Source organism: Hypanus sabinus, chromosome 2 (assembly GCF_030144855.1).
Source record: "Hypanus sabinus isolate sHypSab1 chromosome 2, sHypSab1.hap1, whole genome shotgun sequence".
In the NCBI taxonomy this organism is placed as follows: domain Eukaryota; kingdom Metazoa; phylum Chordata; class Chondrichthyes; order Myliobatiformes; family Dasyatidae; genus Hypanus; species Hypanus sabinus.
Genome location: NC_082707.1, coordinates 144,886,154 through 144,913,577, shown reverse-complemented (window position 1 = coordinate 144,913,577; position 27,424 = coordinate 144,886,154). Strand labels below are relative to the sequence as shown.

General features: G+C 37.2%; 1 protein-coding gene across 6 annotated transcripts in view; it reads right to left on the bottom strand.

The window, feature by feature from the left end:
- LOC132384850 (neuronal PAS domain-containing protein 3) overlaps nt 1-27,424 on the bottom strand; it is a 1,097,971-nt gene that overhangs the window by 772,546 nt on the left and 298,001 nt on the right. For all 6 annotated transcript variants that reach the window (XM_059956437.1, XM_059956446.1, XM_059956483.1 and 3 more), the window contains one exon: nt 24,377-24,621. In XM_059956437.1, the coding sequence (XP_059812420.1) occupies nt 24,377-24,621 (245 nt within the window). The remainder of the gene's footprint in view (nt 1-24,376; nt 24,622-27,424) is intronic.

Below are 27,424 nucleotides of genomic sequence, written 5' to 3'. Positions count from 1 at the left end.
GAATAATATTCTCTTCATTGTCTTCACTCTCAAATCAAGTTCACCCATCTCTATGCAGTTAATTACACCAATAAGACGAAGCTGCAAATCATTAGTACCGTTACCGAAGCACAGTAGAGGCAGACCGTGCAATAAGTATCCAAAAGCCAAAGGTCCCTTATTAACTTCCTCTTGCTGCATAACATGACTCTCTAACAACCAAGGTCCAAGATGCTTTCCCATCTTGGAAACCACTCTGCAATACAGGTAGAAATCAATATCAAAATTCAGTACTACCTCTGGTGCAGCCACAGAACCTTTCTTGAAATAAGGAAAGGAGTTTTCAAAGTTCAAGACCTCAAACCTGATACCATGCTAATGATCTACTCCTGTGTGGTTAAGAAACAGGGACAACTTACCACAGGGAGATAAATCACTGGAGAAGAACCAAAAACTCTATTTTCAAAAGTTCCTCAAATACAACAGCAGAATAATCAAATGAATGTTAGTGTCCATTCCCAGGTCATGAGCATCACCATCAAAATTCTAATCTTGTTCTACTAGCTCTGGTGCCTGCAAATTGCACTCTACTCTGAGCTCTGTCATGGCAAGAGATTTCAAGGATAAAGAAAATACTTGACAGATATTCTTAAAATCCCCTTGATAAAATATGTTATTCTCTCCAATGCATAGAAAGCCCTGACCCAAAACCACTCCAAGTAAAAAGGAGCATCCAGAAAGGCAAAGAGCATATTCTGATTCTTTGACAGCAATGAAGGGTTACAGAACACCCCAAAACAACTCATCTGCGTAACCAATCAAATGCCACCAATCTCAGTTATGATAGCTTTGGTGGATCCCCACAGGGCTCATGGGAAACTTGAGAACTAGAGTAGATGCAAGTCAATTTCAATTGCTAAAGACACCTAAGAAGATTTAAATGGAAAACAATAAACACATCAGCAGTTTCTGAAAGTCCAATGTAATCAAGCAACAGTTAATCATTAAGATACTGTCTATCTTCAATTGAAATTTCATCTGTTCCCTCCATAAATGCAGGTTGCAGCAAACAGGATAAAATATATGAAAAAAAACTACAGTGTAGGATACAGCCTTTTTATATTTCCTCTCTTTCCCCTCACTTACTTGGGATGGCAAAAAAAAAACCGGTCAAACATTCTGGTTGGCAACCAAAGATCAGCAGGAAGTCCCAATGTACCAAAAATTTGTGGAAGCCCTTCTTACAAATCATTCATAATTATAAATCTTTTTAACATACAGTAATACTTCTGAAAAAAAATGTGTATTAGGGGAAATACTTACCAACTAGAAATCCTAAGACAGAATCAGAATCAGGTTTATCATTAACTTACATGATGTGAAATTTGTTGTTTTGCAACAGCAGTACAATGCTAAAACATGAAAATTACAGTAAACTACAATATAAGCAAACAGTGCAATAAAAAGGAATGATAAGGTAGTATTTGTGGGTTCATTGACCATTCCGAAATCTGATAGCAATGTGGAAAGAAATTGTTAAGTGTGGGTCTTCAGGCTCCTATACCTCCTCCCCAGTGGTAGTAATGAGAAGAAGGCATGGCTCAAGCAGTGAGGAACCTTAGTGATGGATGTTTTCTGTGCACATTTTTAAAAATCTATTCAATATATGTAATTGATTTACTTGTTTATTATTATCATCATTATTTATTTCATTTATTTGTAACTATCACTTCGGCTTGCAGCTTAATGGGTGATAACCCCTGGCCTGGACAAACTTAAGAAATCCTGTTTGGGTGGATGCTGCGTGATGTGTCCCGTTACAAATCGGTACCCCGAAATAACAACCAGTACACAATATGCCATTAAATTATTAAGCTTTATAACTCTTACTTTGACTATATGGTTAGTAGAGAAACGAAATAAAAGAAAAAAAATGGCCCAATCTTATTAAACAGTCAGTTGCATGAAGTTGGAGCTCACTGATAAATCACCATCAACTTCCTCCGATTGTTGCTGCCCTTTGGATCCTCGCTCCGAGCCTACCCCATCCGGCGGTCTACCAACTCTCTCCATTTGCGTCTTCTCTCCTCATCTCTCCCTGGCAAAAGCCCGCGAAAATCTTCCTTCCAGATTTACAAGATAGAGCAACAAAATCCTGATTGGCAAACATGCTTACCACAGTCTTGTTGTCTCCAGCCATAACCTAAACATTGCTGCTACAGAAAAACCGTTACTTCAGCAGTGAACGTTACAGAGAAGCCATTACAGCGTGTTACATATTATTATTTTTTTCTCTGCTAGATTATGTATTGCATTGAACAGCTGCTGCTAAGTTAACAAATTTCATGTCACATGCCAGTGATAATAAACCTGATTCTGATTCTGCCTTCTTGAGGCATTGCCTCTTGAAGATGTGCTCAATAGTGGGAGCTGGCAGAGTCTACAGCCTTCTGCAGCCTGCATACCAGCTGAAATGCAACCAGTCAGAATACTCCCTTTTGAAATATGCAAGTCTTTGGTGACATACCAAACCTTCTCAAACTCCTAATGAAGTATAGCTACTGGTGCGCCTTCTTGGTGATAGCATCAATGTGCAGGGCCCAACATCCTCTGAGATGTTGACGTCCAGAATCAAGCTCACTGCCAAATGCCTGTGTTTATAGAGCGGTAAAGCTACCAAACACATGTTGGAAAGCAAAACCTGAAAAAGACTACAGATGTTGGAAATCTTAAATAAAAACGTGAAAATATGGAGAGTTTTCCAGTTCTAATGAAGTGTGTTTGATCTGAAGCATTAACTCTGTTTCTCTTTCCACAGTTGCCATCTGGTTTGGTGACTCTTTTCAATAGTTTCCATTTTTACTTCCTACAGTGTTGTTTGGTGAAGATAATCAAAACAGATTTCTCTTCATTGATTTATCAAACTGCTCTTTGTTACTGATAGAATTGTGGAAACAGACGACAATCTGAAGATGGATGGAGGCATTATAAGTGAAGGTACAGACATCTAGTTTGAAACTTAACCTGGAGTTTAGCCTGACAACAAGCTTATATATGGAGTCTAGTTCAATCTTAGGTAATTTACTTGAAGAGGAATGGAATTAGTGGCTGGGTAATAAAACTTGTGGCAAGCTGGAAGACAATAGCATAGTTTTATCTAATATTTTATTGAAAGAAAGTTTTTTATTAAATTTGCATAAGTAATTTGTAGAAGGTGGATGGATTCTGGGAGGAGGAAGTGAGGTATTGCTATGTGTCATTCATACACATACAATAACCAGTACCTGTGTCTCAAATAATGATGATGATGCAGAGACAATACATAGCTGAGAAACAGACCAGATTACAATAATTATTGTATAATTTAGGATTATAAACTAAAATAAGTGAAATTACTTGTGTAGAATTCTAAAAATTATGTAATTTTTCCATAGTTCTGGGACTACATGAATCACTATGAATTACAAACTAAACCTAAACAAATGTAATTACGTTTGATGAAAATTGTCTTATTTGGAGAGAAAAATTGGTTCTATAAGGAAATCAGTAATTCAGATGATACTAAAAGCAACCTCCTTGTTGTGGAAAACCTCTAGGGATAGAATCAGCCTTCAGTAATTAGTTTTATAATTACTGCTGTTAGAATTACTATCATTCAACTTTTGTTGCAATATGGATTGGGAATGAGTTTCCCTTATCCACTGATGGCTAAATAGCAATTTATTTACATATAGTAATTTGAGAATTTCTTGTTACATTTTTGCCTAGTAAAACTGCACCACTGACACTCAAGATATTCCTTTAACTGTAACCACACTTACAATCATTATTTAACAACCTCAGCAAACTTATGGAACATTTGTAAAGAAAAATATTTTATGTGATGATTCACCATTCAATATTAAACATCATAAGGTGAGCTGACAATCACCACTTTTTACATCAAAATGACGTGTGTCTAAGGCCGCCAGCACAAAATTCTGGGAATATTAAAGTGAATAGGAATCAGGAGGAAAGCTATGCGCTGGAGTCATTCCAAACACAAAGGAATCTGGCTCAATTGTTTGGCAGCTGTTTCTTGGGGTAGTATCATGTAACCAGTATCTTCAGCATGCTTCCTTAATTACTTACTCCCTATTGTGTGGTTAGAAGAGGGAAAGCTGACTCATTCAGTTTTAGATGCAATTACTCTGAATAAAATAGCAATCCTTGCACTTGTAAACCACGGACTGGGAACCATTCACATTTGGGCTAATAGGTAGCCGATAATGTTTGTGGCATCCAGGTCTCTGGAAATGACTATCTCCAACATCTCAACCAACATACTTAATATTCAACAGCTCATTGTTGAATTTACTATCAACAAGATCTTGGGAATTATAATTGACATAAGACCCTAGCAAGACATCAGGCCTAATGGTGTATCTGGCAGGGTACTGAAAAGTCGTGCAAACTAACTGGCTACAATGTTCAAGGACATCTTCAATTTCTCACTGCTATAGTCGTAGTGCTATGAAGGATGAACAACTCTGATGGGCAGAAGGGTACAGAGTTGCCCATATCTTCCCCCCCCCCACCCCCGGGAGAATCACAAACTGTTACTGTTACCACGCTGCTAATGAGAGGGAAAGAGAGACAAAGGGAAAAACATACTGGGACTGGAACATTTGCTTCAGATAAGGGAGAGGTAACACTGGGAGAGAGAGAGACTTGTTGTTCCACCATATTATGACTCCTGAAAGACTTATGGCTCCGGAGAGGGCTGTTTACTTTGTACCATTCTGTTCATTAAAATTCCTCGGTGGACAGCCGGAGTGGGCTGGTTTGATGGACTAAGCCATTCAAAACCGATTGACACCTGAGACCCCGTGAGTAGGGATAAAAGTGAGGTCTGGGGAGATACCCCTCAGACACACCAGGAGACACACTAGTGAGCACTGCTTGAGTGTTGGAACCCACGAGAAGGTGTGGGGCATCGGGGACCGAACAAAGGATCGGTCAGTTTAACTCAGTGTTTATAGCAGGGCCGGTGGGGGCTTGTGTGTGTGTCCACCCTTGCCTGGGTGACAAGTCCACCACAGAAGAACGGTCTAGCTGAAAGACATTCATACCTGAATGGCCACAACACATCGACGGATCAAGAACGTAAAGGAAGGTTTGACTGACTGTAGCTGTCACTGTTTGCTCGCCCTCTCTCTCTCTCTCTCTCTTCCTCTAACGGTTACAACAAAAGAACCAACAACTACCTCAGCCTACATGAACTGAACTGAACTTTAGACTTTCCCATGATAACTCATTATCCCCTAGACAACAATAGAGCTTGTTTATTATTGATTATTATTATGCCCACTCTTTTAGGTTTAGTATTGCTAATGTGTATTATCTATATATTTGCATTGTTGATATTGATTTGTATATTTTACTAATAAACACTGTTTTGAAAATAGTACCAGACTCCAACAGATACTTCTATCTTTGCTGGTAAGACACCCAGTTACGGGGTACGTAACAGTAGGCTCCCACCTGCTTCAAAAGAGCATCAATCATATCAGTGCCCAAGAAGAAGAGGGTGAGCTGCCTCAATACTATTATCCAGTAGCGCTCACATTTATTATGATGAAGTTCTTTGAGAGGTTGATTATGGCTAGAATAAATACCTATCTGAGCAAGGACCCAGGCCCACTGCAATTTGCCTACCAACATAATTGGCCTACAGCAGATGCAATATCATTGACCCTCCACTCAGCCTTGGTCTACCTGGAGAACAGCAATATCTACGTCAGGCTTCTGCTTTTTGATTACAGCTCGGCATTCAACACCATCATCCCATTAGCAATAATCAAAACACTTCAGAACATGGGCTTCTATATCCTGGGATCAGGAGATCAGTCAGTGATCAGTGATAACATCTCCACCTTACTGACAATAAATACAGGCGCACCTCAAGGATATGTGCTTAGCCCACTGCCCTACTCTCTCTCTAGCCATGACTGTGTGGCTAGGCACAGCAATCACATGGTAAGCACCTTGGCAGCACTACTTCATTCGGAGTATAAGGAGATTTAGTTTGCCATCAAAGACTTGCACAAACTTCTACAGATGAGCTGTGGAGAGTAATCTGATTGATTGCATCACCATGCGGTTCAGAGGTTTCAGCATACGGGATTATGAGAGGTTTATAGATTCAGCCAGCTCCAACACGGGCACGAGCCTTCCCTCACTTACGATGTTTTCAAAAGGTAGTGCCCCAAAAAGGTGACATCCATCATTAAGGACCATCATTATCTGGACTACACCTTCTTCTTATTATTGGCATGGGGCGGGGGGGGGGGGGAGAGAGAGGTACAGGAGCCTAAAACTCCACACTAAACATTTTAGAAACTGCATTTTTCCCTCTGCCATCAGAGTTCTAATGATCCATGAAACCAAAAACACTACCTCAGTATTCCTCTTTTGCACTGCTTACTTATTTTTTATAGCAATCATAACAGTTTTATGCCTTGCACTGTACTACTGCCACAAAGCAACAAATTTGAGGACATACATCAGTGATAATAACCCTGATTCTGATTCAGGCATAAGAAATCGATGGAAGAATAAACCATTTGGCTCTCTGTGTCTGCTTTGACTTTCTGTAAGTTCACAGCTAGTCTTTTAGCTCAGCCCCATCTTACAAATAAAATCCTTTATTCCTCAATTCCTGCAAGTAGCATCAAAAATCCCTTACTGTTGGTCTTGAATATATTCAGCAGTTGAGTCTTCATAGACATCTTGTATCAATAATTCCACATATTCACTACCCTCTGGGTAAAGACATTTCTTTTCATTTAAGTTCTGAAGAGCCAAAACCTTGTCTTAAGATTTTGACCACTGGTGCTCAACACTTCAGGCAGGGTAAACATCTACAACTATCCTGTCAAACCCCATAAAAATTTTACATATATCAGTGATATTGCCTCAAAACCAAATCTGCCAAGTACACAGTTGCTGCTATGCCATGGTGGAAGCTGTCCTTGTCCCAATGGTTTGGACATTATATGACAGGAACATAAGGTTTTGGTTTTTTTGCTTTACATGAAAGCAATCAAGATTCTCTCCACGCTACCTTCAGATGGAGTTTAAAGCAATCGTCGTATACAGCATGCATGTTGCATTTACAGAGGGGGTTTATTCTCCACCAGTTCAAAATTGAAACTTTTTGTTTCTTTTCTGAAATAATTTCATTTTTTCCTCTTGGCCCTGGCATGATTTCCACTGGTATTGTAGGAATCAGTTATGGAATTAGCTGTGTCAATCTATTTCATATCTACTTATTAATATAGGGAATGTAAACAATACAACTTGCCTATTTATCAAAAAGTAAGCATTGACAGTTACTAGAAAACTCCTTTAGACTATTTTACATATCTCCCATAAAAATTAGATCATTATGAAATATTACTATTTTACAAAAGATGAAAACAATTTATGTTATAGGATGGAGGGTCAACTATACATCTCTGTACAGTGCAGTGTGTAAGTTATGTACGTGCCATGGCAAAGATGGAAATTTTCAAATTTACAGCTAAAACTATAAGACATCGAAGCATCAAGTCAGCTCCACTATTTCATTTTGGCCAATTTATTATTCCTCTTAAGCCGCTTCTCCAGTCTTCTCCCCATAACCCTTGACATTCTTACTCTATCAATCTCCATTTCAAATATATCCAATGACTTCACAGCCATCTGTGGCAATGAATTCCATAGATTTACCACCCTCTAACTAAAGAAATTTCTCCCCATCTCTGCTCTGATTCTCAAGATGAGGAACTTGATTATCTATCTTAAAGGAGCTACCATTGAAGGTTCACTGGGAAAATACTGTTTTGTTTTCTGGGGAAATTGTATGATTCTGCATTATTAAAGTAGCCGATGTAGGGCATTGCCAAAGACATTGGCAACTTTTAAATGATCTTGTTTGGTTCAAAAGAATCCAAAACAGGTTCAATATCATTGACATATACCATGAAATTTGTTGTTTTGAGACAAGAGTGCAATACATGAAAAATTGCTATAGGTTACATTGAGAATTATTGCAGTTCTACTGAGACTAACGGGAATTGAGCTCCAGTCTTCTTTTCCAGTATGGATGGAAATGGACTTTGCATGACCTGTAACCTCATTAGGTGTACATATATACAAGTGAGATGAGTCACCTATCAGGTGAGATAACGTGGAGTGCACTTGAGAAAGCCTAGTCCAATTTTGTAATTGACACAATTATACCCAGAAGTGTTGCTACTGTGAACTATCCAGAATAAAATCAACACTGGATGGCAGAGAGCTGAGAAAGCAGAGCTTATACAATTTAAATTCTAGGCTTATTGCTCTTCTCTTCTGCTTGTCTTTCATGAACATTGTCTGTTTCTTTCTCACCCACTTCTTTGTTTAACTCTATTATTTTCCTTTTTTTATCTGTAAGAAGTGGTACTTGTATAACATTTGATGGTGAGATGAACAAGATTTTAAAATTCAAGCATTTAATCTGGATATTAGAAATTGTAGTCATGTAATGAAAGAAAAATAAATTAAAGAAAACTTTAGTTGTTTTTTGCATAATTTGTGCGATAAAGATAATATAGTGCCACTTACTGACCTGAAACTGTAATTACATTGTGAGTACTATCAGTTTAGATGGTATTCTCTCACTAGAAATACATTGACAGCAGCTAAAAATCCAAATGTTACACTAAAAGTATTGTGCCAAAAGGTAAGATTTTGAAGGGAGTAAGTGTACAAAAGCATAATATCCTTCTTAAGCTACAGATATTCACATAAACAGATTTTTGAAGACCTCTCAAGCAAAGAACAATCAATTTTATGGCAATTCAGACATGTGAAAGTCATAAACATAAGAACATAAGAAATAGGAACAGGAGTAGGCCATCTGGCCTGTCGAGTCTCCTCCTCCATTCGATAAGATCATGGCTGATCTGGCTATGGACCCATTTCCACCCACCTGCCTTTCCCCGGTAACTCATAATTCCCTTTCTATGCAAAAATCTATCTAACCTTCTCTTAAATATATTTACTGAGGTAGCCTCCACTGCTTCATTGGGCAAAGAATTCCACAGATTCACCACTCCCTGGGAATAGCAGATCCTCATCATCTCCGTCCTAAATCTACCCCCCTGAATCCTGAGGCTATATCCCCTAGTCTCACCTACCCGTGGAAACAACTTACCTGCCTCTACCTGATCTATGCCTTTCATAATGAGAATTCCAGTGAGTACTGCGACTGTTGCACACACACAAGTGCGTGAGTGTGTGTGTGTGTGTGTGTGTGTGTGTGTGTGTGTGTGTGTGTGTGTGTGCATATGTGAGAGTGAGGGAGAATAGATACAAAGATTCAATCAGACATTGGAGAAACAAGAGATTGCAGATGCTGGAATCCAGACTCTAGAGCAAAACATAAAATGCTAAAACTCAGCAAGTCAAGCAGAATCTGTGAGGCAAAGGGACGTGTTGTATTGTGGGTCTAGAACTTGCATCAGGACTGGGTGGGGAAGTTGGCCAAAGTAAATAAGTGCAGTTGACAGGTGGTTTAGAATCTTGTAGGTGATAGTCAGATAGCAGACACAAAGTATACTGCAGATGCTGTGGTCAAATCAAGACGTGCAAACAAGCTGGATGAACCCAGCAGGTCGAGCAGCATCCATTGAAATGAGCAGTCAATGTTTTGGGCCGAAACCCTTCGTGACTGCTAATTTCAAAGGATGCTACCCGACCTGCTGAGTTCATCCAGCTTGTTTGTAGGTCAGATAGCAGAGCTGTCCCAGGTGGAACAGCAATTCATGGACCAAATGAAGACCAGGAGACCGTTCTACAGACTCTTGTACTCTGTCTGCAATAGCCAACCTTAGATTTTGATTGCATGTCATATCAACTTTACATCCCATTTGCACATCAGCTCACTGCCCATGGCCTTCTCCACTCTCACAGTGAAGCCAAATGCAAACTAGAAAACACCTCATACTCTGAAAAGGTAACTTACAACCCAATGGTATGAACAGTGAATTTTCCAAATTTAGGTAACCAGCAGCTCCTATGTTTCTTTCTTCCCACACCCTCTAGTCATCAAAGTTTCTCTCTTCATTTTCTCATCTTTCTTTCTCCCCCACTTGACTACATCGATCCATTATTTCCACAACATCCTCCCTCCCACCATCTAGTTCCACCTATCTCCTACCAGCTCCTGTCCCTTCCTTCGTCCAATTATATAGCCTGGCCATCTTTCCTCTTCCCTTACTCTTGATGGAAGTTCTCAATCTGCAACGTTAACACATCTGGATGAGTTTTTCCAGCAGTTTAACTAAAGGTTCAATCAGACATTTTCTCATTTCAAGCATAAAGATTCGAGGAAATAACCAAGGACAGAGATATGACTAAAATACGATGATTTCAGTTGAAAAACGTACTTTTTGTTTTTAATTTGAAATGATATTTTGATTTTATGATTGCATACTTCTTAAAATTAACTAGCAGATATTTCACATATGACTTTACTTACATAAATCCATGCTGACTTTGACCAATTTCACTATCATAATCCAAGTGCCTGATTACAATTTTCTTAATAATAGACTTTAGCATTTTCCCTACTTATTAGTATTAAGGTAAATGATCAGTTTTTTTTTTATTCTCCCTCATTTTTAAGCTATGGGTTTTAATTTTCTGCTTTCTAATCTATAATAACTTTAGAAAAATCTGTGGAATTTTATAAGATGATAACCAGTGCATTAAATATCTGCGTGGTTATTTTAGTACTGGTCATTTTAGTCCATCTTGGTCATCAAGGACTTTAAGGTCTTTGTTTAACACACTTATTGTTAAAACATAGCTAAATGAAGTGTAGTGGTTTATAGGGGCAAAAAGTGTCAGCACAAAAAAGATAAACAATAGGCAATAGACAATAGGTGCAGAAGTAGACCATTCGGCCCTTTGAGTCTGCACCGCCATTCTGAGATCATGGCTGATCATCTACTATCAATACCCAGTTCCTGCCTTGTCCCCATATCCCTTAATTCCCCTATCCATAAGATACCTATCTAGCTCCTTCTTGAAAGCATCCAGAGAATTGGCCTCCACTGCCTTCCGAGGCAGTGCATTCCAGACCCCCACAACTCTCTGGGAGAAGAAGTTTTTCCTTAACTCTATCCTAAATGACCTACCCCTTATTCTCAAACCATGCCCTCTGGTACTGGACTCTCCCAGCATCTGGAACATATTTCCTGCCTCTATCTTGTCCAATCCCTTAATAATCTTATATGTTGCAATCAGATCCCTTCTCAATCTTAATTCCAGCATGTACAAGCCCAGTCTCTCTAACCTCTCTGCGTAAGAGAGTTCGGACATCCCAGGAATTAACCTCGTGAGTCTACGCTGCACTTCCTCTACAGCCAGGATGTCCTTCCTTAACCCTGGAGACCAAAACTGTACACAGTACTCCAGGTGTGGTCTCACCAGGACCCTGTACAAATGCAAAAGAATTTCCTTCCTCTTATACTCAATTCCCTTTGTAATAAAGGCCAACATTCCATTAGCCTTCTTCACTGCCTGCTGCACTTGCTCATTCACCTTCAGTGACTGATGAACAAGGACTCCTAGATCTCTTTGTATTTCTCCCTTACCTAACTCTACACTGTTCAGATAATAATCTGCCTTCCTGTTCTTACTCCCAAAGTGGCTAACCTCACACTTATCCACATTAAACATCATCTGCCAAGTATCTGCCCACTCACTCAGCCTATCCAAGTCACCCTGAATTCTCCTAACATCCTCATCATGTCACACTGCCACCCAGCTTAGTATCATCAGCAAACTTGCTGATGTTATTCTCAATGCCTTCATCTAAATCGTTGATGTAAATCATAAACAGCTGTGGTCCCAATACCGAGCCCTGTGGCACCCCACTAGTCACCACCTGCCATTCTAAGAAACACCCATTCACCGTTACCCTTTGCTTTCTATCTGCCAACCAGTTTTCTATCCATGTCAATATCTTCCCCTAATGCCATGAGTTCTGATTTTACCCACCACTCTCCTATGTGGGACCTTATCAAATGCCTTCTGAAAATTGAGGTACACTACATCCACTAGATCTCCCTTGACTAACTTCCTGGTTACATCCTCGAAAAACTCCAATAGATTAGTCAAGCATGATTTGCCCTTGGTAAATCCATGCTGGCTCAGCCCAATCCTATCACTGTTATCCAGATATGCCACTATTTCATCTTTAATAATGGACTCTAGCATATTCCCCACTACTGATGTTAGGCTGACAGGACGATAGTTCTCTGTTTTCTCCCTCCCTCCTTTCTTAAAAAGTGGGATAACATTAACCATTCTCCAATCCTCAGGAACTGATCCTGAATCTAAGGAACATTGGAAAATGATTACCAATGCATCCGCAATTTCCAGGGCCACCTCCTTTAGTACCCTAGGATGCAGACCATCTGGCCCTGGGGATTTGTCAGCCTTCAGTCCCATCAGTCTATTCATCACCGTTTCCTTCCTAATGTCAATCTGTTTCATTTCCTCTGTTACCCTATGTCCTTGGCCCATCCATACATCTGGGAGATTGCTTGTGTCTTCCCTAGTGAAGACAGATCTAAAGTACTTAATAAATTCTTCTGCCATTTCTCTGTTTCCCATAACAACTTCACCCAATACATTCTTCAAGGGCCCAACATTGTTCTTAACTGTCTGCTTTCTCTTCACATACCTAAAAAAGCTTTTGCTATCCTCCTTTATATTCCTGGCGAACTTGCATTCGTACCTCATTTTTTCTCCCCATATTGCCTTTTTAGTTAAGTTCTGTTGTTCCTTAAAAATTTCCCAATCATCTGTCCTCCCACTCACCTTAGCTTTGTCATATTTCCTTTTTTTTAATGCTATGCAATCTCTGACTTCCTTTGTCAACCACTGTGGCCCTTTTCCCCGCTTTGAATCCTTCCTTCTCCAGGGGATGAACTGATTTTGCACCTTGTGCATTATTCCCAAGAATACCTGCCATTGCTGTTCCACTGTCTTTTCTGCTAGGATATCCGTCCAGTTAACTTTGGCCAGCTCCTCCCCCATAGCTCCATAGTTTCCCCTGTTCAACTGCAACACTGACACCTCCGATCTGCCTTTATCCTTCTCAAATTGCAGATAAAAACTTATCATATTATGGTCACTACCTCCTAATGGCTCCTTTACTTCAAGATCGCTTATCAAATCCTGTTCATTACACAAGACTAAATCCAGAATAGCCTTGTCCCTGGTCGACTCTCGTACAAGCTGTTCCAAGAATGCATCCCATAGGCACTCTACAAACTCCCTATCCTGGGGTCCAGTCGTTGAAATCCCCCATAACTACTGCGACATTACCTTTGCCACATGCCAAAGTTAACTCCCTATTCAACTTGCACCCAATATCCATGCTACTGTTTGGTGGCCTGTCGACAACACCCATTAGGGTCTTTTTGCCTAGAGTTGAACTCTAGGATCTTCCTAGAGTTGCAAGCAGTATGACTGAGGTACTAAACTAGTTCAAGCCTCAGTTTTCAGCTGACAAGAGGATGCTGTTAACACAGCAGTTGAAGGAGAAGGCATGAAAATATTAAGGCAGCAGTTACAGATATTGCCTCACAGTTTCAGTAATCTAAATGCTGCCTTTATGGAGTTTGCATGGTCTCTCTGTGTACAAGCAGATTTACTCCTGGTGGTCCTATTTTCTGGTATATTGCAAATAAGTGCCATTGTAACCTGCAATAAGTTAGAGTATGTGGAATATATAAGTATGAGGAGGAACTGATGGGAATGGGAGAGAGAATAGACTATGGGCAATGATTCTGCTGCAGAAACAGTATCTTGCATATATACAGTATGTGCACAAGTTTTTGAAAGTAAAAAGACTAGTTGAGAAGTTTGCTGGAAAAAGAATATGGAATCTTTGGTTTAATTTGTAAAGAAACAGAAAACTAAAATATAGATGTAATTATTCATAAAATAATGAAGGCTTCAGCTAGAATATTGTTTCAGTTCAAAGCTTTACTTGAAATAAATGTCTAGCTGTGGAGAGAAAGCAAAAGTGATTTGTGGGAACGGTACCAGAGAAAATGTCCTTTAGTTCTATGAAGTGATTGGAGAAGTTAGGGTTGTTCTTCTCAGATTATACTGATATTTGTTAAATTTATTCAAAATCATAAATTATGTTGATTGTATAAATAGATCTGGAAACAATTTATTTTAAAGTGATTAGCAAGAAGCGATGCACAGAAAAAACTTTTAGAACACCAGAGGCTGCTGGGTTACCTGTCCTCACTGGGACTCAACACCTGTCTCTGTAAATGGTTCTTGGATATCTTGATAGAAAGACACAATCAATTCAAGTTGACAACAACATCTCAAGTTCCATCAAACTGAGTAATGGTGCTGGTGCTCCCAGGGTTGTGTGCTCAGCCCACTGCTGTTCACAATGCTGACTCACGACTGCACTGCCAGAGCCAGCTTAAACCACATCATCAAGTTCACTGATGATACAAGCATGGTTGGCCTCATCAGCAACAATGATCAGTCAGTATACAGAGAGGAGGTAGAGAGGCATGTCAAGTAGTATGAGAACATCAACCTGAGCCTCAATGTGGACAAGACAAAAGAGATGACTGTGGACTTTGGGAAAGCATATATTGATAACTCTGTCGCACACCAATGGCTCTGCCATGAAGAGAATGAAATACACAAAATCCCTTGGTGTGCTCATAATGGAAAATCTAACCTAGGCCTACAACACCTCCTCATTAGTCAAGAAGGCACAGCAATGTCCACACTTCCTAAGGAGATCAAGGCAAACAAGCTCCCCGGCCCCATACTAACTACTTTCTATGGGAATGTGACCAGTCAGGTTGCATCATTGTGTGTTACGGAAGCTGCAAGACTCTACAGAAGATAGTAAAAACTGCCTAAAGGAACAGCATGATTCTCTCCCCACCTCCCATTTGTGACATTTATCGAGAGTATTGTATATGAAGGGCCTGAAGTATTGTTGAGGATCCCTACCACCCAACCCACAACCTCTTTGACCCACTACCATCAGGAAGGAGGTATAGGATTATCAGGACTAGGACTGCCATTCAGGGTAACAGTACCTAATGAATACCCTGCCACCACCAAAGTCTCATCCCTGAGACAGTGTGCCGTTTACTGTTTACCCTTGCTGTGCACTATTCAGTTATATTTCATTAACTAATTTGTGGTAATATTTTGTTTTGTGTGGTACGTGAGATATATGTTTTGTGGGTGCACCGTGGTCCAGAGGAACATTGTTTTATTTGGTTGTTTATATGTAGGGTCAGATAATAATCAACTTGAAGTTGTGACATAGAATGCACTGAAAGAGTGGCTGAAGCAGACTCCACAGTTACATTGGAAAAAAACTGGATGAAAAGGGACAACAATTTGCAAATGTAGAGAAAAAAGGAAAGAGTGGAATGAATTGCACAGATCTACCAAAAGTTTAACATTGGTAAAACGTATCGAATAATTTATTTCTGCATTACATTATTCTATAACTTGAATTTTACAGTGTGAGAAGTTTAAATGGTCTCTACCAAAGTGGTATAACCTTGCCCCCTCCCTCACCACAACATTGTTGGAAGGGTGTACCTGCAGCAACACAAGATATATGAGCAGTTCTTAATGCAACAAAGAACATTGGGAGTTATAAGATACACAAGTTCAGGACAGACAATCAAATACTATAGTTACAGTAAATTCTAAGAAATTTCTTTTTCACATAGAAAAGAGCCTAGATTCAAATGTCCCAATACTCTTTTTTAGAAAGTGATTTCTAAAAGAATATAATTTCCTTCAGTATCTGCCTATGAGTCACTTGCCTTTAACTGACCTTACAGTACATGTGTTTTTATCAATTAAATCTTGTAGGTTTAAAGGGATCAAGGTTCTTGATTAGCCAGGGTATCAAAGGGTATGGGGAGAAGGCAAGAGAATTGGGATGACTGAAAGAATTGGATCAACCCATGATTGAATGGCAGAGCAGACTCGATGGGTCAAATGGCCTACTTCTGCTCCCATATTTTATGGTCTTATGGTCTTAATTAATTGTAGAAAGTCAAATCATGATGGTAGAATCATGTTTTCTTGATTACATGACACAATATAGCCTTATTATTGAGAAATATGATATTAGTGCACAGATTGGCAAAAAGGAGAAATGAAAGCCAAAGAAAAAATGCTAATCTGCTGTGACTAAGTCATCAACTGGGTTGTTCTTCACTTTCAGTTATATGGTAAAATATGCCTCTCATTTATTGGATAACAGAGACAGCTAGCTCTCACCAAAGGTGTGGATGACTTTTAAACTATTGCATTAAAGCTATACAGTCAGTGTCCACTTGCACCTCACATAATGGCCGCTGAGTACACATTTATGGTCTTCTGCTGCTGTAACCCACCCACTTCAAGGTTCAACATGTTGTGCATTCAGAGGTGCTCTTCTGCATGATCAAAGTCACTGAGATCAAATTTCTTTCCCATTCTGATGTTTGGTCTAAACAACAACACAACCTCTTGAACACTGCAGCATGCTTTTATGCTGCCACATCGTTAACGAGAGGTTTATGGGTGTACCTAATAAAGTGACCATTGAGTATATATAAAATTGAAGAGAAAATAGCAGGTTCAACCAAGAGAAAATCTGTAGATGCTGGAAATCCAAGCAACACACACAAAATGCTAGAGGAACTCTGCAGGCCAGGCAGCTTTTAGGAAAAGAGTACAGTCAACATTTCAGGCTGAAACCCTTCGGCAGGACAATTATAAAGCTTGAATACCAAACATGTTTGTCTAATACTGCACATTCATTGGAGATGTGGGTGGTGGGGTGGAGATACATCTCTACCAAACGAGATGTAAGGTGCACCTTCTCTCCAGCAGCTTACTGGTCACCCTAGGCAAGGTACAGTACCTGCTTGCCCCCCTCCACCCCCAGTCAGGACCATGTGAAGCCATAGGAGCAGGTGGTGGATGGTCGTATAATTAGCTGGTGCATATCTTGAGTACTGGTTATGCAACCTTTGACGCCAGGCAGACAGTCTCTGAGAGTGGTAATGGCTGGGGTCACCCAGCTTGTAAAGACACTATAAGAAGGCAATGGCAGACCATTTCTGTAGAAGAGTTTGCTAAGAACAATCACAGTCATAGAAAGACCATGATTACCCACATCACATGACACAGCACATAACAAGCAAACCAACATCAGAGATGATAAATACAAGAAGTTAAAAATATAAAGGAATGATTAGGAATTATGAAATGTGATGTTTTTAACATTTCTGCTGTCCTATCAGTGGTATTTTAAAATTTGCAAATCAAAATGATTTATCATATATCTTGATCACATTATTCCATCACCCACAGAAGTGCTAGAATCATTTTGTAAATGAGTCAAGATTTGTTCATTTATGAGTAGCTTAAGCTACAACTCTGATAAGTATTCTAATAGCTGCATCAAAACATATATTTGAAAATAATGATCTTGTTTTACTAAATTAACAAATTAACTTCAAATGCAAACTGAATAAAATGGTAGTGCATCAAAATACAGAAAGAAAGATTGTGAAAATTGAAGGAAAAATAGAAAATGCTGGAAGCACTTAAGAGATTAAGCATGGATAGAGAATCAGAGACATCTTGGGTTCCATGACCTTTCATCAAGACTGGGAATAGTTGGGAAAATTTTAAAGTCAACGATAGAATAGAATGCAGGAGGCATTAAATAACAGAAGACAATCATAGTGCGAGATGAAAGAATTTGGTAATACAAACCATAAAAGATGAAAGTGTTTGATTGAAGGAGGAATAATACAGAATTTGCCAAAAAAAAGGGAAGTCAATATGGAAAATCTAAAACCTACAGATGTTAATTATTGTAATGTTGAGTTTGGAAGGCTACAATGTGCCCAAACAAAGTTTCAGGCTCTGTTTTTTTGAATGTTTGTTGATTTCTGTTGGAATGCAGTGGTAGGTCAAGTAAGTTAAAATAATGAGAACAGTACAAGCAATTAAACATTTAGAATCATGCCTACACACTGAAAGAACATTTTTCTCAACATGGTCACCTAATTTATCCTTGGTTTCCATGTTGCAGAAAAGATCACATAGAAATAATATGGTAAAAAACTAACACAAATATTGATAATTTACATCTTTACCTGCACCTCTACTTAAGTATTCTGCCATCAGAAGAACACACATGTCCAATTTGTCTATAATTTATGATATATTGAGAATTTGATATTCCAGTTGTGAATTAATTATTTTTGGCTGAATAGCTTGCAACCTTTTTAAGAAATGTAAGTGGAATATTGACACCAGTGGTTAATGAATTGTTTTATATGGCTTTTGTGTTACAGGTTTCCAGCCATAATTTCCTTTAAAAAGGTGCTGGTGATCTGTCTTCTTAAATTGTGACAGTCTTTCCCATTGAGGCATTTTCATAATACTGTTGAGGTAAGTGTTCCAAGGACTTGAAACTTATAATAATGAACAAATGGCATATATTTCCAAGTCAGTATAATGTGTGACCAGAATGAGAACCAACAGATGATTGTGATTCCATATGCTTAAAATCTTTGTTTTTGGTGTAAGAAGCTGCATACTTGGTAAATGCAGTCAAGATATTTTAGTTGAGTAACTGTGGTGTACTTTATAAATGATACATACTGTAGCTACTGCATGCATGGCCATGGTACAGTGAATATACAGAGCCATTCAACTGGACTGCTATGTCCCGGTTGGTACTGAGCTTTTGAAATGATGTTGGAGCTACACTCATTGAAGAGAGCATTCTAAAAACACAACTGATTGGTCGATTGTAGAAAACTGATCAGATGTAACATTAACTTCAAGATACCCAGCCTCTAACCTGCTCTTGCTGCATTTCTGGTCAGTGGTATCTCCATACACCTTGATGGTGAAGGACTCAACAATGACATTCCAAGATTAGCTGCTATATAAATCTGCCACTAAAATTTTACTGGAAGCATTTTACTGTACGATCAAAGAATTTTGCATTTTTATTTTTTGATGGTTTAGGAATATTGAAATTAAATATATTTATTCATACTAGTCAGGAGTCGATGATATTCATTTTCAGAGTATCCTATTATAAAGCTTTAAAAAAGTGTATAATTTTTGAACAGAAATCGAGTTAACTATTCTGATGAACCGCATAATCATGAAGTCCTGACTAAATGAACAGTTGGTTAGCAGCTGCTGTCATTTTACATTGCATTAATTCAAATAATAATGTTAACAGCTTTTTTAAATAGAGGCAATTAGCCAAGATGTTTCTTCAGATGTTGGATCAAGTTGGTTCAATTAGCTGGCAATTAGAAAGACCCACTGTAGAATAATTTTCTGAGGACATGCTTTGCAAATATTCACTGTCTTGTTTTCCTATTCATGAAACTAAAACTAAAATCCTGCAATATTTCAGTGTGAACCATAACAAATAATCTGTTAGAGGTTAAACAGATACTTCCTTAATTATTAACTCTTTTACTTTCTTGAGTTGTCAACTTAACAGTGATGTTGGCCATTTTGTTGACACAAAATTCTTATAAATCTCTGCACCCAGTTAAATGCTTTAGATGAGTGGTCAAATGACACTTTACATGTTTCAGCAGATAAACCTGGACAGAATGTCACAAGTGCTGTTTGATTTTAAAATGCTACAACAGAACCACAAAGTATTATCAGAAGACTTTCTTGAGTACCTATCCTTTAATCACGCGTCACTGGTCACAATCCTTGCACTCTCTTTGTCTGAATGCACACCACCAGTACCAGGAAACAGATAATGAGGCAAAGCAATATGCCTCTGGCAGAAAGTCCTAAGGCCTGGCCTGATAGTCTATGACAGTAAGTAAGGAGGTGAACCATTACTTAGAAACATTTAAATACATCTGATATTCAAAAGCATTTAGAAACAAATACCCTGGATATAAATAATTAAAAAACTCCTCTAAAATAGTTAAAACACCAAAACCAATATAAGACATTAAAATAAAATATTAAAGGAATACCAAGTAATTATCTAAACTTACGTTTTCTTTGAAATCTCCAAGCCAGGAATCAATTCAGATGAATGGGCCATCTTAAGTCATGCCTGGTCTCAGCAGCATAAAATTAAACTGTAGAATTCCTCACTGTTATGCATCTGTCACTCATTGAACTTCAGAGTTTTGCAGTCAGTTACACAGGTGAAAGATTTAAATGACTAAAAATTAATGGTTCTGATAAGATTTGCTGATTTCAGTCCTCCCTGAATGTGTCTTTCATGTTCTTGACCACCTACTTAACCTTTAGGAATCACTGAGGAGGTGACCACGAGAATTCTAGCATAGGGGGAATTGTGTGAGCAGAGCAATGGTTCTTGAGATCTGGGACTCACAAGCAAATTCTAAGGAAGAGGATCACAAAATCAAGGAAAATGAAGAATTCAGGCAATTTGAGATGGAGAGAGGGTTGTTGCCAATATTTGAAATCATTGGAGGGACCCAGATTTGTAGCAGCATTTTATAAACCTTCCTTCCTTGAACAGGCTACTTGGCACAATAAATTCATACCATTGTTTATGCAGATTAAAGCCATCTGTCACCCTCACCTAACTTAGAAAACTATAATCCCTTCTGCCTCCTATTTTTTTTCAGCTTCCCCTTAAATGCATCGATACTATAGATGTTAATTACTCCCTGTGGTGGCAAATTCCACTATCTTCTGGGTAAGGTGGTTTTGTATTTGTTTTTGTTCAAATTTTGATTTTTTTGATAAGTTAAACATTTCAAAAACCTCTGGGTTATCTCTTTTCCAGAAGAAGAAGCATTGCGTACTATCCTTTTCTCACTGTTACCATCAGGTAGGAGGTACAGAAGCCTGAAGGCACACACTCAGCGATTCAGGAACAGCTTCTTCCTCTCTGCCATCTGATTCCTATATGGACATTGAACCGGAGAACACTACCTCGCTTTTTAAATATATATTATTTCGGTTTTTGCACGATTTGTTAATCTACTCAATATACGTATTCTGTAATTTATTTATTTATTATGTTTTTTTCTTCCTCCATATTATGTATTACATTGAACTGCTGCTGCTAAGTTAACAAATTTCAAGGCACAAGCCGGTGATAATAAACCTGATACTGATTCTATTGTGCTGTTTATAACATCTAATAATTTGTGTACTTGTTTCTCCTAGATCACTCTATAGCTCCACACCATATAGATAGTTATATTTTAAGTAAGATGTGTTCTTAAGAACTTTTCTTTCACCACTGTTATACATCACAATTAACAATGAAATTCACTTTCTAATTATAGATCTTTTTCATCTATATATAAAAATTTGTGACTAAGTTAGCAGACGATACGAAATTAGGTGATGAGGCAGGTAGAGTTGAGGAAACAGGGAGTCTGCAGAAGGACTTAGACAGATTTGGAGAAATAGCAAAGAAATAGCAGATAGAATATAGTGTTGGGAAGTATATGGTCATACACTTTAGTGAAATAAATAAAGGTATTGTCTTCTGTCTAAACAGGGAGAAAATTCAAAAATCAGAGATGCGAAGGGACTTGGGAGACCTCTTGCAGCATTTCCTAATAATTAACTTAGAGTATGAGTCAGTGGTAAGGAAGGCAAATGCAATGTCAGCATTCAATTCAAGAGGACTAGAATATAAGACCAAGGACGTTATGCTGATGCATTGGTCAGACCACAGTTGGAGTATTGTGAGCAGTTTTGGGCCTTCTATCTAAGAAAAAAATGTGCCAGCATTGGAGAGGGATCAGAGGAGGTTTACAAGAAGGATTCCGGGAATCAAAGGGTTAACATATGAGGAGCGTTTGATGGCTCTGGGCCCGTTGTTACTGAACTTCAGATGAATCTCACTGAAATCTATCAAATATTGAAAGGCCAAGGCAGAGTGGATGTTTCCTATAGTGGAGGAGGCTAGGAACAGAGAGCACAGCCTCAGAATAGAGGGATATTCATTTAGAACAGAGATGAGGAGGTTTCTTTAACCAAAGGGTATAGAATCTGTGGAATTCATTGCTATAGATGGCTGTGGAGGCCAAGTCATTGGGTTTATCTAGTCTGGGCATCAAAGATTACATGGAGAAGGCAAGAGAATGGTTTGAGAATCGTAATAAATCAGCCATGATGAAATGGCAATGTAGACTTGATGGGCCCAATAGCCCAATTTTACTCCTATGTCCTTATAAATTATTAATGACTTGTAATCAGTTGCAGTTCTCATCATTAACTACATTGTTCACAGTTAAATCTGTTGATACTGGCAAATTTATATATTTTAATCCCATATTTTAGGACTCCATTTCATTCTGCTCCTTTGATGAGCCACCTTCCTGCAGTAATCCCCATCGTCTGTCTAAGAGAAAGGAAGCATGAGCAGAATCGCACTCCTACCTTTATTCCATCAAAACCAAGTCCCCGTGTTTTTACACTTACCTTAACATCGCCAGATGCTGATTGGAGTCATTATAGGTCAAATGCTCGAATAGGAACAATGAGAATATTAATGTTCTTATTTCAATTCTGGATAATGATTGATTGACAAGTTGGACATTCCAATATTCCAAAGTGGGAAAGAAGCAATGGCCACTTTATGATAATAAACTACACTTGCCTAAATTCAGAAGGAAGACGATAAATCTCATTATTATCCCATCAGTTTATTTTGTACTCTCAGATAATGCTCCCTCTTCTCATCTTTGTAGTTGCTTTTTCTTAATGTAAAGCATATTAACATAAAATTTTTCGACTTCTGGCAATACATCAGAAGTTCACCCAAAATAGATGTATAGTAAAGGTTGGAGTTCAACAATGTGCAAGAATATGTGGGAATGAAGAAATGGAAAATATACTATATATGAAAATACATATTGTTAAATGGCATATCGTTATGACATTCAGTAACATGCATGTTTTAATAAAAATATTCCAAAAATAATTAATCTCATTTAATTTTCTCAGTGCTTGCAGAATTTCCAAACTATGGCAAGTCCATAACATATTTGTGATTATATATTTTGCAAAAGTATGGAAGCAAGTAACTAAAAAAATTAAGTTATTTTCTAGATTTCATTTCTAAACATCCACAAACCACAAACACAGATGCAGTTGAAGTTTGAGCCAGTGATAACAGAAAATAAATGATTAAAACTGCTTGCACAATCCTGTAGGCTCTATTTTCTTTTAAATTTCTATGAGGGGGGAAAACAACACATTCATCCCTCTAACTCAGAATTTTGTGGATTCAAGGTTCACCCTAAAGTCTGTGCACAAAAATAGTCTATGATTTCACAGCAGTATCAAATGATTGTCACATTGTCTAGGATGTAATTTTTCAAACAAGACATCAAACCATCATACTCCCCTTCAGTGGAAATAAAAGAGGATAATTACATTATTTTGAAGAGCAGGAGTTTTAACTCTGGAATTCGGGTAAATATTGACCTTCCATTAATCTTTTCAATAGAAGTTATCTTATAATTATCACATGATTGTTTTTGAGTTTGTTGTGTGCAAAATGGCTGCTGCCATGTTGCAGTACAAGCATTACACTTCAAAAGCACTCACGGCTTGTAATGATATTTAAGATTACCCGAGGTCATGAAAGACACTATTTACATGCGAGTAATCTTTCTTTAAAAATCATTAATTGCTTGAGGAAACACATCAGTATGAATTCATACTAATATGCAGAATGGATGCTGAGTAATATGCAAAATAATCAAATTCAGATAATTTAGATGCAACTGGGAATTTTGCTCAACTATTCAGAGGCAACAGTTAAAACCAGGGAGGATTATCCACACTGAGACCTTGAAGTAGAAACTTCATAAAAACAGTAATAAATGCAACTATTATAAATTATGGTATTTCTTATTTAAAATCTGACATGATTTAACAGCATATTCTATAAGAACAAATCATGTTCTTACTACTAAAATATTTGATGATTCCTTTTCAAAATCACTCACAATGATTCAATTAGTTCTTCAATTAATTATGACATATAAGTGTATATTGAATGAAATGCCTTTGTAAAATTGTAAGGCAGTTTCAGTGCAACTTCTTGATGCAAAATCATTTCCAAGCAATGACCACTGGTTAAAAGATATCCACATGGCATTAACAAAAGATTTCATTAATTTTATATGTCATGTTTTTGTTAATAGGATAACTGTCAAATATGTCAATCAAACAATAGGTCTGCAGTACAGCAAAGTATGTGTCAGTATAGCTGTTCTAATCTGAACTCAAGTCATACCTTTCACAGATGTATTTGGAGGGGGACCCTCCATCCTTAAATTCCAGGGAGGGTCACCTAGGTTCGCAAAGTCCCTCATTTTCAGATAACTAATGGTAAGACGAATTATTGATGCCTTATCTAACTGGCTTGTGATGGCTGCTGGGAGTGGCAGTAGTTTTGCCAATTCATAGAACTCAAAGTTTTCTTTTCCTCGGCGAGATCGGGCTGCATCTCGAGATTTCTCCTTCCGCAGGGCTTGTAAACTGAGAGAGAAAGATAAACCAAATTCAATGCAATATAAAAAGAGCAAAATTTAAAAATTACCAGCACTAAAATTGTTCATTATTTAAACCAGAAATACAGTTTGATTATTTTAGTACGCCATAACACATTATCAAATCACTTTTATTGAGAATTATTCTCCAAATACACAGATTTTCTAGAGGAAACACATTTTTTCAAAAGGGGAAAATGTGTCATTGATCTACAAAATATAATGCAAATTTAATAGGGCACGTAGATTTGAAGCTACAATTTCAGATGTTGCATTTTATAATCTTAGCAAAGGGACAACCTTGACTGGAACTTGTTCCTTTACCAGAAATAGATAGAAAACTTGAATAAGCTTCTCATCAATATTTTCAGTTATTTCCTAAAATATTTCAAAATCCTATTCATTCTGTGGAAAAGGCATGATAAAGGATCAATTTTAGATTGTATTTAAACATTTAAAAAGGTAAATTCTTTGCAGCATGGAATAGACAGGTGTGAAACAAATACAAAAAATATTTTCCTAATGGTTGTAGTATAATAATGCACTTATTTATAAAGGACGTATTTGTGATTCATCCAACATAATACCGAATCTTTCTGCTCAGCTATAAAATATTCACAATTACATGAAATAATTGTAATTGATTTAATCATTTATATGTTAATTGAAATATTAGAAACTAAAGGACAATTAGCCCTCAAAGTCATTCTTATTTCACTTTGAATAAATGCATAAACTCAGAATATTGATTGAAAGAGGAACCTTAATACATCCTATAATGCGACTCTTCTTGAAAACTAAAGGAAAGTCTTATCTGTATTTTTATATTTATCTATGTTTATGCTCCATGGTTTATCTTATTTTTATCTTTCATATCTGATAAAAGAGATAAATTATGCTGAACACAATGTGTTGTGAAAGTAATTAAATAAAATTGTAATCCATTTAAACAAAATTTAAATAGTTGTTTTTTTTATTGACATAGAAGCATGACAACTGAAGACTATAAGGTACAAGGGATCTCAAAACTGCACAGTATATTATTCTTTTTAGAACCTTTGATATTTTATTTTCCCATGTAAGAAACATATGAAATAAAATTCTTCTGAATGCAATATACAATTTTCAACAAGAAATATTAAGTCAAATGTCTCATATTATTAATTTATTGTACTCAATTTATAGTTGTGACCTAAAAAATTATCCTAGAGCTGGTCACTCACAATATAAGAGATTGTAGAGCAGTATAGTGTATACTGAATAATATTACAGTCTTCAAGTTATATGTCTTTCAGTTATAACAAGCTTTATTTGTCTATTATATTAATGTTCAAAGTATAACTAAAAATGAAAAGTAAGAAAGGACAATACCATACTTTTCAAAGAAAAAAAATTAGCACTGAATTCAAGATTACAAAATCAACATTAAGTCTCTTAATGTTCATACATCATTCAAATGAGCCTTGAAATCTATTGCGACTACTTAATATTCTAAATTTCTTCCTTAAATATTCTCAGAAATAACTTATGGATTAAAAAAATAATGAAACTGAGTTCAATAAATTCAATTTCCTTTGAACTGCAATTAAGTTGTGAGTAATGCCATTTATCTTTGGATATTTATCAAAATGGGATAATAAATACACAAAGTTGACAAAATAACCCAAACAACTACAAGATACATTTGTGAAGAAAAACATCCTTGGTAGCTTGTGTTAGGGGGCACCTGTATTTTTATCTGCAATTTGATCCTAATGATTCAATATTTCAAAAGTGAAATAGAACCCATATGCATTACTGTATGTATTTTACTTAATATACAGTTACCAACTGTAAATATTATTATTAATACATTTCATTCATGCAATGTTCCATAATTAAAAAGTTTCTACTTAGAATATTTTGTAATTTTTATTACTATCATTTTCTGTTTTAGATTATTTGAGTAATGCATCAGAGAAAAAACATCAATAATAGCAAACAATAAATGTTCTCAAGTAAAACGATTGCTAGGAAGCAAAGTGTGACACAAACCAAAATGTAATTTGTTCCAGAAACTCAACTTGAATTGGATTGAAAAATTAGAGTTATGAAATGATTTTTGACCTTCATTTTATCCGTGGAGTGAAACATTTTACCACAATAACCAGTTGGACTAACAGTTATTTTGATGCTAATCTCAAAGAAACCATTTGAGCGACTGTAAACTAACCTGCATGAAATATTCTTTGACACTGTCAAGGAGAAAAAAACTTTGACATTCCAAGGTTCTATTTACTTGTTCAAGCAATGGTTATATATTGAACTTCAGAGAATGAAAAAAATTATCAATTAAAGTGGTTGAAATAGCTGCAAATTATCATTTAAGAATGGAGTAATTGCTTTCATCAAAGGAAGAATAGCTCACCAGAACACATATGTCACTTTAGATTAGTGTTCTCTCTCTTGAAGCCATGGACGGCACAGCTGATATAAGACTAAATGCCAAGACCAATCAATTGCTTTTGTAGCTCTGCCCTGAGCAGCAGTAAAATAGTCCATTTTCTGGGATCTATGCTTCATTATTGTAAATGGTATCTCCTTGGTAACATAATTCCATTCTTCACAAATTCTGTTTTAAGTGCATTGTTGCAACAATGCATTTGAAAACAATATTGCTACCAGCTTAACATAAATATTAATTGTAATCAGCTGACAGGCGGGTTTAGATCTAGTTCAGAATTCGTACTCTCACTAATTACTTCTCCATGTGTTCTAGTTCTTCTAGTTCATTGAATCTTTGAAAGTTGCCT